The sequence below is a fragment of the Liolophura sinensis genome, chromosome 7, assembly GCF_032854445.1.
Source record: "Liolophura sinensis isolate JHLJ2023 chromosome 7, CUHK_Ljap_v2, whole genome shotgun sequence".
Taxonomy (NCBI): domain Eukaryota; kingdom Metazoa; phylum Mollusca; class Polyplacophora; order Chitonida; family Chitonidae; genus Liolophura; species Liolophura sinensis.
In genome coordinates this window covers 25,620,175-25,635,732 of record NC_088301.1, presented here as the reverse complement: position 1 = coordinate 25,635,732, position 15,558 = coordinate 25,620,175, and the positions used below count along the sequence as shown (strand labels likewise).

The window sequence follows — 15,558 nt, the reverse complement described above, 5'->3', positions numbered from 1 at the left end:
AAGTTAAGGAAGACTACCAGACTTCCAGCAATAAGACTTGCTTAAGTTCAGTGGATTGTCCTGTGCGCTTGGGTTTCCTCCACCCATAATATACTGACTGCCTGTATAAATGAAAACTTTCCTACAATGGATATAAAACAAAAATCATGTTATGTGGGTTGCTAGCCATGTGTTCGAATTTAACTTGAATCTGGCTGTTTCATCTGCAGCTTTTAAAATCAGGAAGTTTTTCAGGGCATTGATTTGCACTCTGCTCTGCTATAAGGGAAAAATTCTCCTGTGTTAATGAAATAAATAAACCAGGAGGCATGTTTGTAAATGACCGAAATAATACTGAAGGATAAACAACACCAAGTCAGAAGGAATCCACTCTAAAGTGTCTCATTTGTTGTTTTTCAAAGGGACATTCCCAAGATCAGGTTGATTGTGGGCGAGGAGAGGAAGGTTAGCGTTAGTCATGCTGATAGTCCGGGACGGTTCTGGTGCCAGCTGACATCCCCACTCCCACAGTTGGAGGACCTGATGGCTCGACTCCAGAGCAACTACAGCCAGACTCAGACATCTACCCCGATCATACCCCAGAGCATGTGGAAGACTGGCCAGCTCTGTGTGGCCATCTGTAATGAGGACCAGCAGTACTACAGAGCCAAGATTGTCTCCCTTTCCGAGGACTCGGCAGAAGTGTTTTATCTGGATTACGGCAATGTGGAAAGCGTGCCTTTGTCGGCAATCCAGCCTATCTGTGAAGATTTGCTGAATTTACCCGCTCAAGCAGTCCGCTGCTCTCTGGCTAAAGTCAGACCCGAGAGCATTTCCTGGGAGGATAACAGCTGTAGTCGGTTCGAGGAGATGATCTATCAGAAGGAACTTGTTGCCAAAGTGGTAGGGTTTGTGGACGACACGGCGTTGGTGAACTTGCGAGACGACACTTTCAGCATTAATGACAGCCTCATCCAAGGTGGTTATGCTGTGCCAGGTACGGGAGCTGGGCAGGATCTTAACGAGGCCCTTCTGGATAGTGTATGTAACACACTTAATGCTTTAGATGAAACTTCTGTCAGCAGAACAGCTCCTAAAAAGAAACTTTCGGAATTGCCGTCCCCGATAGCTCGCTCTGAAAGTGGCGATGGTTGTGAACCTGATTTGAAGGACTTCACGTGTGATGGTATCCAGTTCAATTTGACGGATTATTTGAACTTGGATTTAGAGGAAGGAAGTGAGTTACAGGTGTATGTCTGTAACATTACAGACCCAGGGAACTTCGGTCTACAGCCTGTGTGTCGCAGTGCTGATCTAGAAAGCTTGATGGCTGACATAGCTGAGCACGTCTGCACCGATGTAACTCTCACCAGCTCTGATGAGCTCACGATTGGCTTCCTCTGCTTGGCACAGTTCTCTGATGATGATGCTTGGTACAGGGCCAAGATCACAGATATAGAAGATGATCAGTACCAGGTAAAATGGATTAGAAAAAATGAGAATGTGTCAAAGAGATGTATATACATGTAGGCTGAATGTAACGTCTTATCTCTTAAAGTCAGTTCCTCTGTGCAAAAATGGAGAACGGTTGGGCTTTTTCCGTGGCTTTGGGTTGGCCAACACATCTTTGCTTGGCGGCAGAGACGAAGTGTTTTAATCACTGATACATAAAATATTAACCCGGGCTAGTCCTGCCTGGCGTCGATATATCAGTGGTTCCTAGAAGTCATTTTTCCACGTACTGACCACCATTTTCTGGGTGAAATTTTCTGGGAGATTTTCTTTTCAACGGAAATTCATTTTTTTTTTGTTTCGACTGACCATTTAAGATATTAAAATTGAATATTTTTGTACATTACCATCCCTTCATTGATTAAGGTAATTATGACTGCCTAAATATGAACTCAGTTTGGCCTCCCTAGTTGATACTGCAAACTGATAGCCTGCACACTTTGCAGTTATTGTTACAAGTATATCAATCTTTCAATCTACAAAAGCAGTTCCAAACGAAGTCTGATTTGACTTTTTTTAATCGCATAAAATTTACCGCGAAAGTGAACTGCGGGTTAGGAGAAAATTCAAAGACCCGCAAATAGTGAATTACCCCACAGAGTATTAACTATAATGATCTTTAAAGAGAGAGGCTACATATTTAGAGAGATAAAATATTCTGCTGTCATTTTTTCCATGACGAATACACACATCTCCATGTTCTGTCGTGGAGCAAAAAACATGCTTTTATATCAAATTGATGTTGCTGGTAAATGTTGATATATGGCAAAGAATGTTTTACTTTCGCTGCTAAGCCATTTATCAAACTTCAGACTCGAGAAGGTGAAACCTCGAGCAGGAATAACAAATTCATACACATCGATTTTAGACCCTGGTATTTAGGTAGTTAAATTCAGTTAAAAACTGAATATTGAAGTTAAGAAAAAATCAATTCAGTGTTTTTCTAGTACAAGTACTCAATTTTTTGGATAATAACTGAATTTCATTTGAAAATATATGCGAATGAGAGCGATCAACTTCAATTGCTAATGGCTGCATCCGTGACAAGCTGGAGTGGTCATGCACATATTGGCTAATTAAATTAAAATAAGGCTTTAAATACATTCAAACTATGGTAATGAGGTTTGGTGGTTATAAAACAAAGTGGAAGTCCATTTGTATTTAGTATGACCAATGTGGACTCATGTGGACCAATGAGTGAGCTTCTGATAACTTATGAACTGTATACAACAACGCTGTTTGACAATTACGCAATATTAACGGTTTATGACCGGCTACAGAGGACAATTAAGACCGAAAACTAAGACTAATCGTGTTGGTAGACTGCGTGAATGACTAGCTCCAATAATGGTGAATTTATACATGTATATTTTACGTTGAACTGCTCAAAATGCAACAGGTGACTTTGCCAGTTGATTAAAAGTACTCACTCGACCGTCAAAGGCTGTGGTTGTCACTCTTAGTCTGTAAAAGGACATGTATGTCAAAAATGACCTTGAAACAAAAACATTTCAGAAAATCAAAAATCATGCATCACCTTCAAACAGGGTGCTGAAACAAGTCACATCTCTTAGGCTATTTGAATACTGCTCACCCTAGGTGCGAATGTCACATTCTTACATAGTGATAATCCATCCCTCGATGTTATAATCTCTGATCCAGATTACAAGGATTAGCAGGAAACAAAAGAGGATTATAGCCACTCTTAATAATACCTGTTTGACGTGCTTGAGTAATTTCAGCCATATTATAGCTTGGAAAATTGAACAGTTTTGAGATTTTTTTTCAGTAATTCCTTGATTAATTACGATGACATTAATTCCCGCGAACACATCTTTGAAGTAAATCCACGAAAATGAATTCCATTGAATGATAAATACTATCTCTGATCAGATTAATCCTTGTCTTTTGTGTTTGGGTGCCTATGTATGTTTATTTTGTATGTAAAATTTGTTAGTTCTTGTCTTTCCCCTAATATTTATAACAACCAACAACTGGGCATGCATGGTTTATAACTGTTTCATTACATAGAGGTATATAATGAAACAGTAACCTTGTGTCTGTTTCCAGTAACAGGATAAACCCTGTATTTTGAACATGTTTGCTTTTGATATGTATATCTCTGAGCAGGATAATATACTTGTAAAATTATGTGTATGTGACAAAATTACCTGTCACTAACGTGGAATTAAACTCAATACCAGGTTATAGTTGATGTTTAAAATATTTAAATAAACTCAATCTGGACCCGGGAAAAACTCGATTTTGAGTTTCCCGTTGTAAAAATTTGGACTTGTAGGAATCTCTAGAGGCTGGAGGCAAACAGCGTGCGCTCACATGCAGCCACTCGCACTATGCTAGTGCAAAAAGCCAGAATGATCGGAAGTTGAAGTAGGTCAAATTATTGGTGGGGATGGGTTTGGCAGAGACCAAAGAGACTTTCAGTGTCTCATATTGGTTTTCATATGCCCCTCCTCCTCCAAATCTTGCCTTCTTAAATCTGATCAACACAGTGGGTCATGAAGATTTCTGTAAAAGGGAGATAACTCACAACTTTGGATATGTTCAAATTGAGTTATGTAAAGATTTGAATATTTTTTTCGAAAAAGAACCTCAAATTGAATAAATATAACCAGCTATTTAGTTTTTTATTCAATCGACGGACCTAAAACAGGCTCAGCCAGACAACTTCTATGAACCCCTGTATAATATTGATGCGAAACCTCCCTTGCGTCGTTGACTACCGGCACCGATAATGTTACTTGTCTGCATGTACACTGTAACACACACAGTGCTGCTCCTCAATATGCAACGATTATAGACTCTCGGATCGACTGCAGTTTCAGTGGAAAACACAGAAAATTTTCTATTGAACCTTGACTGGATTGAGTAATTGGAAACCTTCACCTGTGAGATGATATGCGGCAAATTTTATTGTTTGACGCTAAATTCACATTTCATGTCAGCATATGCACACATTTCTAACGAAATGTTTTCAGTTAGGTTTGTTTGATCCCTGTTTGTGGACAGCCAATCAGTGCTTTGGGTTGTGCCATGAGGTAAACGTGTCCTGTAAGCAGCCAATAAAATGTAGCCTCTCAAATCCCTACCTCTGCATTCGTCAAGCGGAATATTTCGAGAAAATCCAGCCAGTATTAATTTACCTCTGTACACAAAAGAGTTACGCCTTGTAACCATGCTCGCTGATGGATTAAAACTGGGTTTGCAGAAAATGTCAAAAAGTAAAGGTGGTAAGGTGTCTAGCAACAGAAAATTTGTTTCTGTCAGAACATTTCTCTCGTGGGTCTTCCACAGCTATTTTGTTTACGATGCAAATGCGGATAAACACACTAAAGTTGATTGCAAACTTTGCTCCCAGCACATTGCCAAGATACATGGTATAAGTGGTCAGTCACTTCGATCACGGGTGGTGACGTATCCTTTATCATGGGTTACCACACCTGAAAATATGGTAACACATAAACAGGTTACCATCACCGGACCTTAATTCTAACCCTGTGAAGTGTCAATCAGTATTATTTGAAAGGTGCAAATTCTGTTAATTTCCATTCAGCTGAACACACTTTGTAAGCTAGTGTGAAAAATTACACTGCGAGTTCAGCTTGGTGAGATTATGTGGAATAGAAATGAACATTCAGGAATAGAGAAACAAATAATTGGTTCACATTTGCTTGTTCAGTGATGACATAAGTCCAGCAATTTAATTAATTATCACAGTGGTTTTGATAATTTAAGCCTGGATGTACTTAACAGTAATAATTCCTCTTAGCCTGGAGTGCATAATTCATTGCAGAAGCTAGAAAATATGTTCAAACTCCCAAGGTTTATACCTCAAATTATCAAGCATACATCACTTATCTCCCAGGCTTCTTTGTTTTAAAGTGCTGTCCTATGCTTTAACCATGATCACTTTCTTAAAACCAGGTGATGTTGTTTTAGGTGTTGTATGTGGACTTTGGAAACAGTGAGTGGAGGCCGGAGTCAAAGATCCGTGCCCTCCCAGAAACAATGTTAAGTCTGCCTGTACAATACATCCCGTGCTGTCTGGCTGACATCTGGTCAGATGGGGACAACTGGTTAGCTGATACAACAGCCTTCTTTAGAGGTAAGCTCTCTGGCCGTACGTGAGAAGGTCTCCCAGCAACCTGCGGATGGTCGTGGGTTTCCCCTGGTTTCCACCCACCATAATGCTGGCCGCCGTCGTATAAGTGAAATATTCTTGAGTACGGCGTAAAACACCAATCAAAAAAAAAATCTTTAGAGGTAAGTGCATAGCGTAGTTGGTCAAGTTGGTGGGCTGAATGGAAGCCTTCTGAAGTCCTGAATGTACTAGGCTCCGAATACCATCTTGGTGACCAGGGGCCTCTTGCGCAGCACGATTGTAGCTCAAGTTGGCAACATATGTTTTTAACATGTGTCTCCATGGTAGTTACAGTAAACTTAGCCTATGACCGCTTTGTGCAACCTGCCACTGACCTAGCTGAGTGTTCTTAAGGGATGACACTTGAGATGAAGTAATGTAATTTTGAGAAAAAATCCTTTTACAGGTTTGAAGAATCAGTTCATTGCGTCCATTGGTCCAGGCATTTTGATCATATACTTATTGTTACTCTGTACAGATAAAGGCAAAGTTTTGATACGTAAAGCCAATTGAGCGCTGCCAGTTTGTCACAAAGAGCAGGGCTGAATATGTAGAACTTCTTAATTGGACGCTGTTTTCAGTTGCATAATTTGGGTTAAAAGCAAGAAATTGTTGGAATTTATTATTTAATATTAGGTTAAATACGAGACTTAATACCGGTAACAGATATACTGATATAGGAACAAGCTGTATTTAATTACATGTTTTCACTTCAAAATAATCAAAATAAATGCATTTGTTAATTTCTGAATTTAGGCTCTTTTTTTTTTTTTACTTTAATTGGGGCACCCATTATGTACATGTGTACAAATAGATACATGGTGTTTTCAGATATGTGTGAGGATAAGACCCTGAAAGCTCGCATCGGTAAGAAAGAGAACGGGCTGTACCACGTGTACTTGTTTGACGAGGAGGACCACACGGGCTGGTCATTGAACAGGTACCTGCTGTCTAAAGGGGTTCAGCTGATTCCTGGTTCCGAGCTGGACATTGAGCTGGAGATGGAGGACAGTCTGCAGCCTGATCTGGGTAAGGAGAACTCACTGTTGAAGATACAGAGGATATTGCACGGTGATGGTTGAATACAGTAAATATTGCATGGGTTATGCGGTGGAAATAATAACCCACTAGAGGAGATTATGATGATTTTATGTACTTGAACTGTTTTGCATCAAATATTTTAGCTGTGGACTGTCATGTATGTGTATATAGCGTGATGCCGTATGTGACGTTTTGTGTGACATTGTGTCTTATTACAGGAAGTAGGAATGCTAAAGTCAGCTAAAATTCCATGATGATGTCATCCTGCTGAGATCATATTGGAATGTCATAAAACAAACTGTTCGGTTTTGATGTCATGTTGTGCAGGTGTAAAGTATCAAAAATTTCACAACAAAGAGGCAGGCTAAAACACTAAATATTCAAACACAAAAAAACAGTTCCCAAAGTTTAGAGCCTTCATCTTCTGATTTCCTGATCGTCCTAACATGTTGAAAGTCTTAGCCATGTTGGACAGATACCCGCATAATGTAGGTTATTTAACATGAAAAATCGTTGGAATACAGTAGAGTGTGACTGCTTAGCACATGTTGAATATAGGTGGTTGTAATTACAGGCTTAACTATGGCTACTTTCTGATTCATGACTTAAACCTTGTTTATTTATTTATTTGATTGGGTTTTTTTACGCTGTACTCTAGAATATTTCACTTATGCGGTGGTGGCCAGCATTATGGTGGGAGGAAGCCGGGCAGAGCCCGGGGGACCATCCGCAGGTTGCTAGCGGACCTTCCCACGTACGGCCGGAGAGGAAGCCAGGATGAGGTGGACTTGAACTCACAGCGACCGCATTGGTCAGAGGCTCCTGGGTCATTACGCTTGGCTAGCGCGCTTACCAACTGAGCCAGGGAGGCCCCCGACTTAAACCTTGTCATTTGATGATTCTTCTCCAAAACCCTTTCTCAACATAAAATTGAAAATTTAAAATCCAGAAGATGGTTATTATGAGAATCTTATCAAATCAGAAAGTTTCCCACATCAGCAAGAGTTGTATTTCTAAGGAGATGCAGTTGGTGGAAGATGTCTTTGATTTTAATAAGTCTTGCATTTCCCTGTATATAATAGCCCCAAGTTAAAATCAAAATGTTTTTTTTTCATAATTTCATATTTGTCTTACTCCATGTTTTGATTACAGAGGGATCATTCCATGATATGTCCATCACAAAGGAAAGTTCATTCTATGACTGTGAAAATGGTAAGGAAAATATAAACTGTTTGTGTTTGTTGTTCATATCTACCCCATTAATTCCTTATTATAATTATGTTGTGATATGTTATTTTCTAACCACTTCATTTGTTTAATGTTTAACTTTTTTTTGTTATTTATTTGATAATCATGTTGTATGTTAGTTAATTTTTTTTTTCTGACTTGTAGAGTCCGAAACCAAGGATGAAAACACAAACAATATTCAAAAGGTCGAAGAAGGTACATTTACTTAGGCATATATGTAATTTAGGTGTAGTATTCTGTATTGTCTTCATATATACGGCAGTGTCTGTAACATGTATATTTCTTCCATTTATTGAAAACAGTTGGTCAAACCTAAGAAGGTTCTTCACAAAAACAAGAAAAAATGAGGTTGACCTTGGCCGATAATTTATAATAGAATAACTTGTGTTAATGGGGAATTGTTCCTGCGTAAAGTTAAAATGGCGCCAAGTCTGTATAGTTTGTTACGTATTGTCCCTTCCTGCCTTAGCGATAACATTTTGCTCACAAACTGTTGACATAGTGTTCTTGTATTGCAAAAGAACAGTCCATCGCTTGCAAATTGAGAATCGCTTTCTTTAAAAAAAAAAAAAAAAAAAAAAAAAAGAGAGAGAGAAAAATGATAAAAGCAATCTTCACTTGTTTTTTGAAACAGCTGAAACAGTGGACGACGTTGCTGAGGAGCAAGAAGGTACAGAGAATAATATTTTTTATGTAAAACGGAACTACTTTATCATATGTAAAATTATCATTTAAAGTAAGTTAATCTGTATCTGTAACACCGAAGACTGGTTGATTTTAAGGGAAACATAATTAAAATGAATAATCAATAGAGAAAATCCTGTATAATAATAATTATTGAAGTTGAATATTTAATACATATTGAGGAACAATTTGATAAGAAAAATTATAGTGATAAGTCAGTGGATAGTTTTCTAGGGCTAGAAAGCTGACCATAGAGTCTGGCTGTGTTATAGATGACGGAATCAAAAACCGAGAATGGCCCATTGTGATGGATGTTGATCAGTAAATGATGGGTATACTTTAGGTCTACATCATATAGCCTTTAAAGGAGAAAAAACAAAGTAGTGATGCAAACTTCAGATGAAAGCATGTGAGAAGTTATTTGTAAATATGGCCTTCTTTCAATATTTTGTTTCAGGATTAAGAATATTTGAAAGTATTTTTTTGTATAGTTTTTTGTATTGGGGCCACCTCTTGGTATGTATGTTCTGAATGTTAGTACATGTATTCTAAAAAGGTTCCAAACACATTTTTTTTAATTTGAATTTTTATAGTTATGTGAGTACTGCATAAAACACCAATTAAATAAATAAAATTTAACATTTATGAGTATATTAAAACGAAAAATTACCAATATTCTGGTTGAACGCCATTGTCAGGTGACAGGCACAAATTTGAGCACAAGTAAATTTACTACACAAGCATTACATCATCATTTAGAACATTATTATGCAAAGACAAGATATACCAAGAAGTGATCCTAAATACCTACCATACTAAAATTATTTTTTTAAATGTCTTTGTAGAAATTTTGCAAGACAATGAAGACCATATTTTCACAGGAAATCTCACACTCTGTCATCTGAAGTTTGCATGATTTTTACGTTATTCCAACTTCTGCACTGTTAAAAATGAAAAAACGTTTACCTCTAACTGTGCAAGTAAAGGTATGAATTAGCTGATTGTGGTAATGGTGGGGTTGGGGTATTTACAATGATTATTGAGCTGACCTCTTTGTCCCATTCAGTCTAATTACACACCAGCCTGCTATGAAGGACATTATTTAAGTTATTTCAAGCATGTTTTCGGCTCTGCCCAGTTTTGTATAAGTGAAATATTCTTGAATACAGCGTAAAACACCAATCAAATAAATAAATCAATCAAGCATGTTTTATAAATAGGCCTGCTCTGAATTACCTCCTTGTTACGTGACCGTGACTATAGCGTAATGTGAGAAAATTAGGACCTCGTATTTTAAAGCATGCAGTATGTAGGTTATGAAATTGAACAATTCGCAATTGGGCCACGGTTAAATTTTGCAAGTTTCACTAAAATCACTGTGTTGTTGTTGCATCACTTGCAATGCACACTTCAGGAGTTGGTGGTGGTTTTTCAGGTGTGACATTATTGATGAGTATTCCACAAATGTTTCCCTAAAAACTTCCATTTGAATATATGTGCAAGATGATGGGTTTATTTGATTACCTCCCAACATGCATAAGTTTCATTCAAAGTGTTCGTAATTAAACCAACAGTGTTTCTATAGAACTGAAATGTAGCCATTTGAATTACATTTTCAATGCATTTAAACTTTAGCTCATGATTAAGATATCTAAGATAATTAGATTGACAGTTTGACATATTTATGTACATGTGTAAGAAATTCTTAGATCAACAATGTGCCCGGTTTCCTACCACCATGATCCTGGCCGTTGTCATGTGAGTGAAATATTCCTGAGTACGGCATAAAACACTAATCCAAAAAAATAAATAAATAAATCAACACTGTTTTTGTATGAACATCTGTGAAGGTTAGGTTATATGAGAACTATCTTCACTAGCATTCTCGAGGGGAATTTTTCAAGATTCTATCGCTGCCGTTGTTTGGTGGCAATAATGGTGGGCAGTACTCTCTTGCCTGACTTTGCCATAGATCACTTGACCTGTGTGGCATGTGGAATGGTTGGTCAGTATAACTTATCCAAAGTCTGGTTTATGTGAGGAGCTTCAGCCGTAATGGTTTGGCAGCCCTGATAAATTGGAAAAGTGGAAAATTGTTTAAAATTGCAAATAAAAAAAAACAAAAAACAAACTCTACATTCTTAGATATGTGAAATTTATTGTGCGGTGTTTTTATTTCCTTAGGTTTAGCAGTTAATGATTGTGCAGAGGCTGATCAAAATCTGGAAGAAACCAAAGAGATTTCAGCCACGGAGTCAGAGCAGCCATAGAATTGGGCCAATTTTAAAATTGCAAATAAAAAAAAAAACAAAAAACAAACTCTACATACTTAGATATGTGAAATTTATTGTGCGGTGTTTCTATTTCCTTAGGTGTAGCAGTTAGTGATTGCGCAGAGGCTGATCAAAATCTGGAAGAAACCAAAGAGATTTCAGCCACAGAGTCAGAGCAGCCAGAGAAACTGGCAAACAAAGGTCAGGGAGCGTTCATTTGGAAGACTTAGTCCGTCATGAATACAGGAGTTTTAACGACTTTTTACAGTTGTTTTGACATCATGGCAAAGTTAGGCATGAACTGGTATATACAGTAATGAAAATCATCCACAAAAGAGGACGTCAGTTGCCTGACTTACCTTCAAAATCTTCTAAAATAAGTATTTCAGGAAATCAGTCCTCAGTTAAGGATTGTATTAATCTGCATTTGTTAAATTGGATCCATTTTACACCGTTGTTTAATAGTGTCGACATCACACAAGAAAAGGATTGGGTTAACGAGAGAGTTAAGACCCAATCTGATCAACATCAGGTCATATGTATAGTATCGCTTCGCTAACAATGATCGGACACACTTCCTATTGCCCCGAATGTTCAGTGACCGGCAGTGAACTGAGATGATGTGCACGACAAGAGCTCAGTCAGTATGGGGCTTTTTAAAAAGCTTGTTTTTACCGGGATCAGTCGATATTTTTTAGAAAAAGGGGAATTCCCATTTGCCTGCAGCGGAAGTAGCTCGGCTCAGCAACATGGTGGACACGCCAAGGAAAAAGTATTGTCTCTTTCCTTCAAACGACAACAGTGAAACTCTACGATAGCAAAGTAATTTGTTCTTGAAGTTCACGTGGTTGATGGCTGGATTGTTTTTTGGGTGTGGATTCGTGGATTTCTGTAGGTTACCTACAGCTTCGGCTCTGTCACTAACTGCTGCCAAGCAGTGTGTCAGTGATGGGTTGCAAGAGACACTCACCTTGAACGCAAAGGGTATAGGAAGTGTGTCAGATGGTTGTTAGCGAAGCGATATACATAATTAGAGATCTAGAGGCATGGCTTACACCGGACTTGTAACTGTTTTCACCCTAACTGACATCTTATGTCACTTTTGAAATAAACAGGAGTTCTGCTGGAAATATGCAAAAATGAGCATTGTAGCTTCTAAAAAAAAACTCCATCTAAAAAGAAAAAAAAGTTAATAGTGTTAATTTTTCTTTTTCTTTTCTCATTTCTGTATTATTATGTTAATCACTGGTCATTTACAATCAGCTTTGAACAGTAAAGCTTCATGAATCTTGTAAATTTATTTTCCATGATTGACATTGCCTGGGCTAAAAAGATGTGAGTTAATGTGATATACATGAAACTTAGAAAAGTGGCTCCAGACAAGAATGGTGCTTATCTATTCAGGACTCCAAGGATGTTAAAATGTATTTAGCTATAAGTAAAGCAATTTTTTTTTTTTAAAGTGTTGAACAATGGTTACGTGAGTTTTTTTTAAAATTATTATTATTTTTTTCCTTCGTTTTCAGAAAATGTTATAATTCAGGACATTCTAACATCTGACTGATCATGTTTGTTTCTTGTGATGTATATATTACTGGTGAGTATGAGGAATCTAGTTCCTATGATATGTTTGTAAGGCATATGGATTTAATGCATTTCTCTTCATAATGACTTATTATCCCATAGACTAGTTTTCTCTGCAATCTGATAGGTTCAACCCATCCAAAACCTTGTGTGCAAAACCTTGTTTGCACACACACTATATGGTAGATGCCTAGGCCTTCATTTTGGTGCAGGTCACATTATGGCACAAGGCACAAGAGTCAAGACTAGCCACAAGTTAACAATCTATCAGCATGTCAGTGATATGTGGAAAATTACACCCTCTTGCTATGGATCCGCCAGCAATTTACATGAGCTACAATTTTTTTAGATGTCACCAGTATTTGGGCTGTGGGTGGCATCAGAGCTGTATATATCAAAACACTAAGCACTGCCCATTTCTTCATTAATTTTTATGACTTAAGCTCTTTAGGATAGTAAATTTGTTACTCTTGGTTGGTTGAGAGACGGGGTGGATGGGTGAGGATACAAAGTATTTACTTGATATTTACATGGTGAGTGGAAATTGATATCTTGTCTGCTCACCATGTAAATACTTTGTGTTCTTCCCCAAGCAATCATGATAACTAATGTTGTCAAGGGGTTATTTACAAGCCTGTGACTACCAAACTGCTGAGGCTAGGCAGCATCAAATTTTTAACATGCCATCCTTTAACATGGATCATTCACTTTGGATTAAGCCGGAGTCCTAAAGGACATGAAACTTAACGCAGCCTAATTTTGTTTACAATGCAAAGTTCCAAGTACGTGTACATTTTTTTTGACATTTCTCTGAATAATGTGGAATTATTCATGCAGACACAGTTATTCTATTCCACGGAATGAAATACTGATTTTTCCAGATATTGTAATGTTATTTAAATTTAATATAATTGATAGGCTAAATGTTAATAATTTCTTTGTTTTCTCTTTGTAGAAATCTTCTGAGTTTTTCCATTGTCCAGGGGTTGTTGCCTGTGGAACCATTGAAGATTACCCCTCCTACTGGTTATGGCTACTGGAATCTTGGCATGGTGGCGTTATGGCACACTAACAAGCACATCAAAATTTAATCTCAAATTACTACATGCAAGGATAAGAAATCTGTTACTTCCACGTTTTGTTTTGGGTTACTATTGTGTTTATTGATGATGTTCAGACTTAAGAAAGGAAAAGAAAAAAATCACAAGTTGCCAGTTTTCATTGTAAGGGTACCTTGTGAAAATGCCATAAACACGGTTGTAGTACTTTTTGCAAGAAAACTGAAATGTCGGCTAAATTAACCCTTATGCCTAAGGCAGAAGATTTGACTTCTGATTGTAAATATAATGGGTGCTCTAGAACAAAGTAGCCTCCACAATGAAATGAAGAACAGATTAACAATACAGCATTGTCCTTATGCAACAACAGAAAAAAAATGTTGTGATAGAAGAGAACAGGACTTTGAAGTTGACCCCTGATTTACTTCATGTGTGTAATAGTCTCAGATTTGATATCACGAAGAAAACAGCTTAGTGAAAAAGGTTATTGTAGTCTAAACCCCTCTTCAAATGTGTATAGTACCATTGTTTTGATTCAGTTGAGAGTTGTTCTCTTAATTTATGTCTAAGGAAACGTTGTGTAAAGTATGACTAAGGAGTTGTAGACAGTTTTTTTTTCTTTCATACATGAATTAAAATGTCCGTTTCCTACTAAATGCATGTGCATTACATGAGGTAAACACCCCAGATGTATGAGGAAAATTTCCTATGCACACCATCATGTGTTTGTAGACTGTTGCTGCAATCATTTCAATAATTATTTGGAAATCCAGTATGACATAGAGCATTGTGTAATCAAAATGTGTGCTGTAATATCCTTACGTGTGTTCACTAGTCAGTGATTAAGCCTAAGCCCAGGGTGATTTGATAAGATGATAAAGGTCTGTATGTTCGTTCAGGACTTCATGAGAAACGAATTAGCCTGGTCTTCTGTGCCTCTTTCGCACTGAGCTCATGTCCCATATTGGCCTAGAGGATCATCATGGCGTTTTTCTCGCGAAATAGTTTCCTGGAAATCTCAAGTTGTAGGGCATATGAAACATCAAGGCCAAAGGTCAACAGTGTAGTAAACTTTCGCAAAATGTCAATCAGTGACTTGTGAGGTTGTACCTTTAGTCATGTTCATAAACTGATGCTCCATATTACAAATTAAGACATTTGCAAGTTATCACCCCTTACATGATAACGGTGAGAGATATATAGATGCAGAATCTCTACAATCTCGTTGTCCATGAAATGTAGTCCTATTTTGTTTTTACATAGCAGGCACTCTGTTCAGCTATTTGAAGGATCAAATTCCAAAAATCTGGCAGGATTGCACAAAGCCAGTTTTGACAGAAGCCAAAATTAGAAGTGACGTGCATGTTTGTTTTTGGACTTGAAGTCACCAAACTGTTACTTTGTGAAGACAAAGATACCAAAATTTCATCTGGGGATGTAAATAATACACACCAAACTTGTGACTAAAGTGGAATTGACACCAGCTATTTTTGTTCTGAGTTCTTGCAAGAATTTGCCAAAATAAAAAAAATAATCAAAAAAATCTGAGCTGTATACTGTAGCTCAAAAGCATGTGGCTTGATCTGCTGCGAAATACCTGGAATTCCTGCTATTTTCAAGTGGTATTAACAAGCTTTATATAAGTAACAGTTCATGATGTCACACACTGTGTACATATATCATATTTTTATATGAACAAATTCTTACATACGTTTTATATACGTGGAAAATCTTGCATACGTATTTCTTCTTTGGTGCATCAATCAGTCTGTGGTTGAGATTATCTCCCCCTGAATAGGTCGTCTGTTTAGTGCAAATGCATGAGGGTCATATTTTGGTTGTTGCTTCAGGTGGAATGTAGTTTGAATCATTTACCTTTTGTTTTGTAATGTTTTGTTGGAATCTTTTTGGTTGTCTATTATTAACTCTTGTAACTTTTATAAGGATCTGTAAGTATGTGGTTCAATGGATTGTTTTTTTGGGGGCTTTTTTTTGTGTATGTGTGTTGCATACAATA

The 15,558-nt window shown here is 37.4% G+C and overlaps 1 protein-coding gene and 1 long non-coding RNA gene across 2 annotated transcripts in view; both read left to right on the top strand.

Annotated features, from left to right (window-relative positions):
- LOC135470098 (uncharacterized) overlaps positions 1–10,907 on the top strand; it is a 29,066-nt gene extending 18,159 nt beyond the window's left edge. Inside the window, exons 7-11 of the mRNA XM_064748847.1 lie at positions 402–1,455; positions 5,452–5,617; positions 6,485–6,682; positions 7,847–7,906; positions 10,811–10,907. Coding sequence (XP_064604917.1) covers positions 402–1,455; positions 5,452–5,617; positions 6,485–6,682; positions 7,847–7,906; positions 10,811–10,896 — 1,564 coding nt within the window. The 3' untranslated portion in view covers positions 10,897–10,907. The remainder of the gene's footprint in view (positions 1–401; positions 1,456–5,451; positions 5,618–6,484; positions 6,683–7,846; positions 7,907–10,810) is intronic.
- An 89-nt stretch (positions 10,908–10,996) lies between these two features.
- LOC135470575 (uncharacterized) lies at positions 10,997–15,189 on the top strand. Its single transcript, XR_010444403.1, has 3 exons — positions 10,997–11,100; positions 12,426–12,496; positions 13,439–15,189. It is a non-coding gene; the product is annotated as an uncharacterized LOC135470575 (long non-coding RNA).
- The last annotated feature ends 369 nt before the right edge of the window (positions 15,190–15,558 follow it).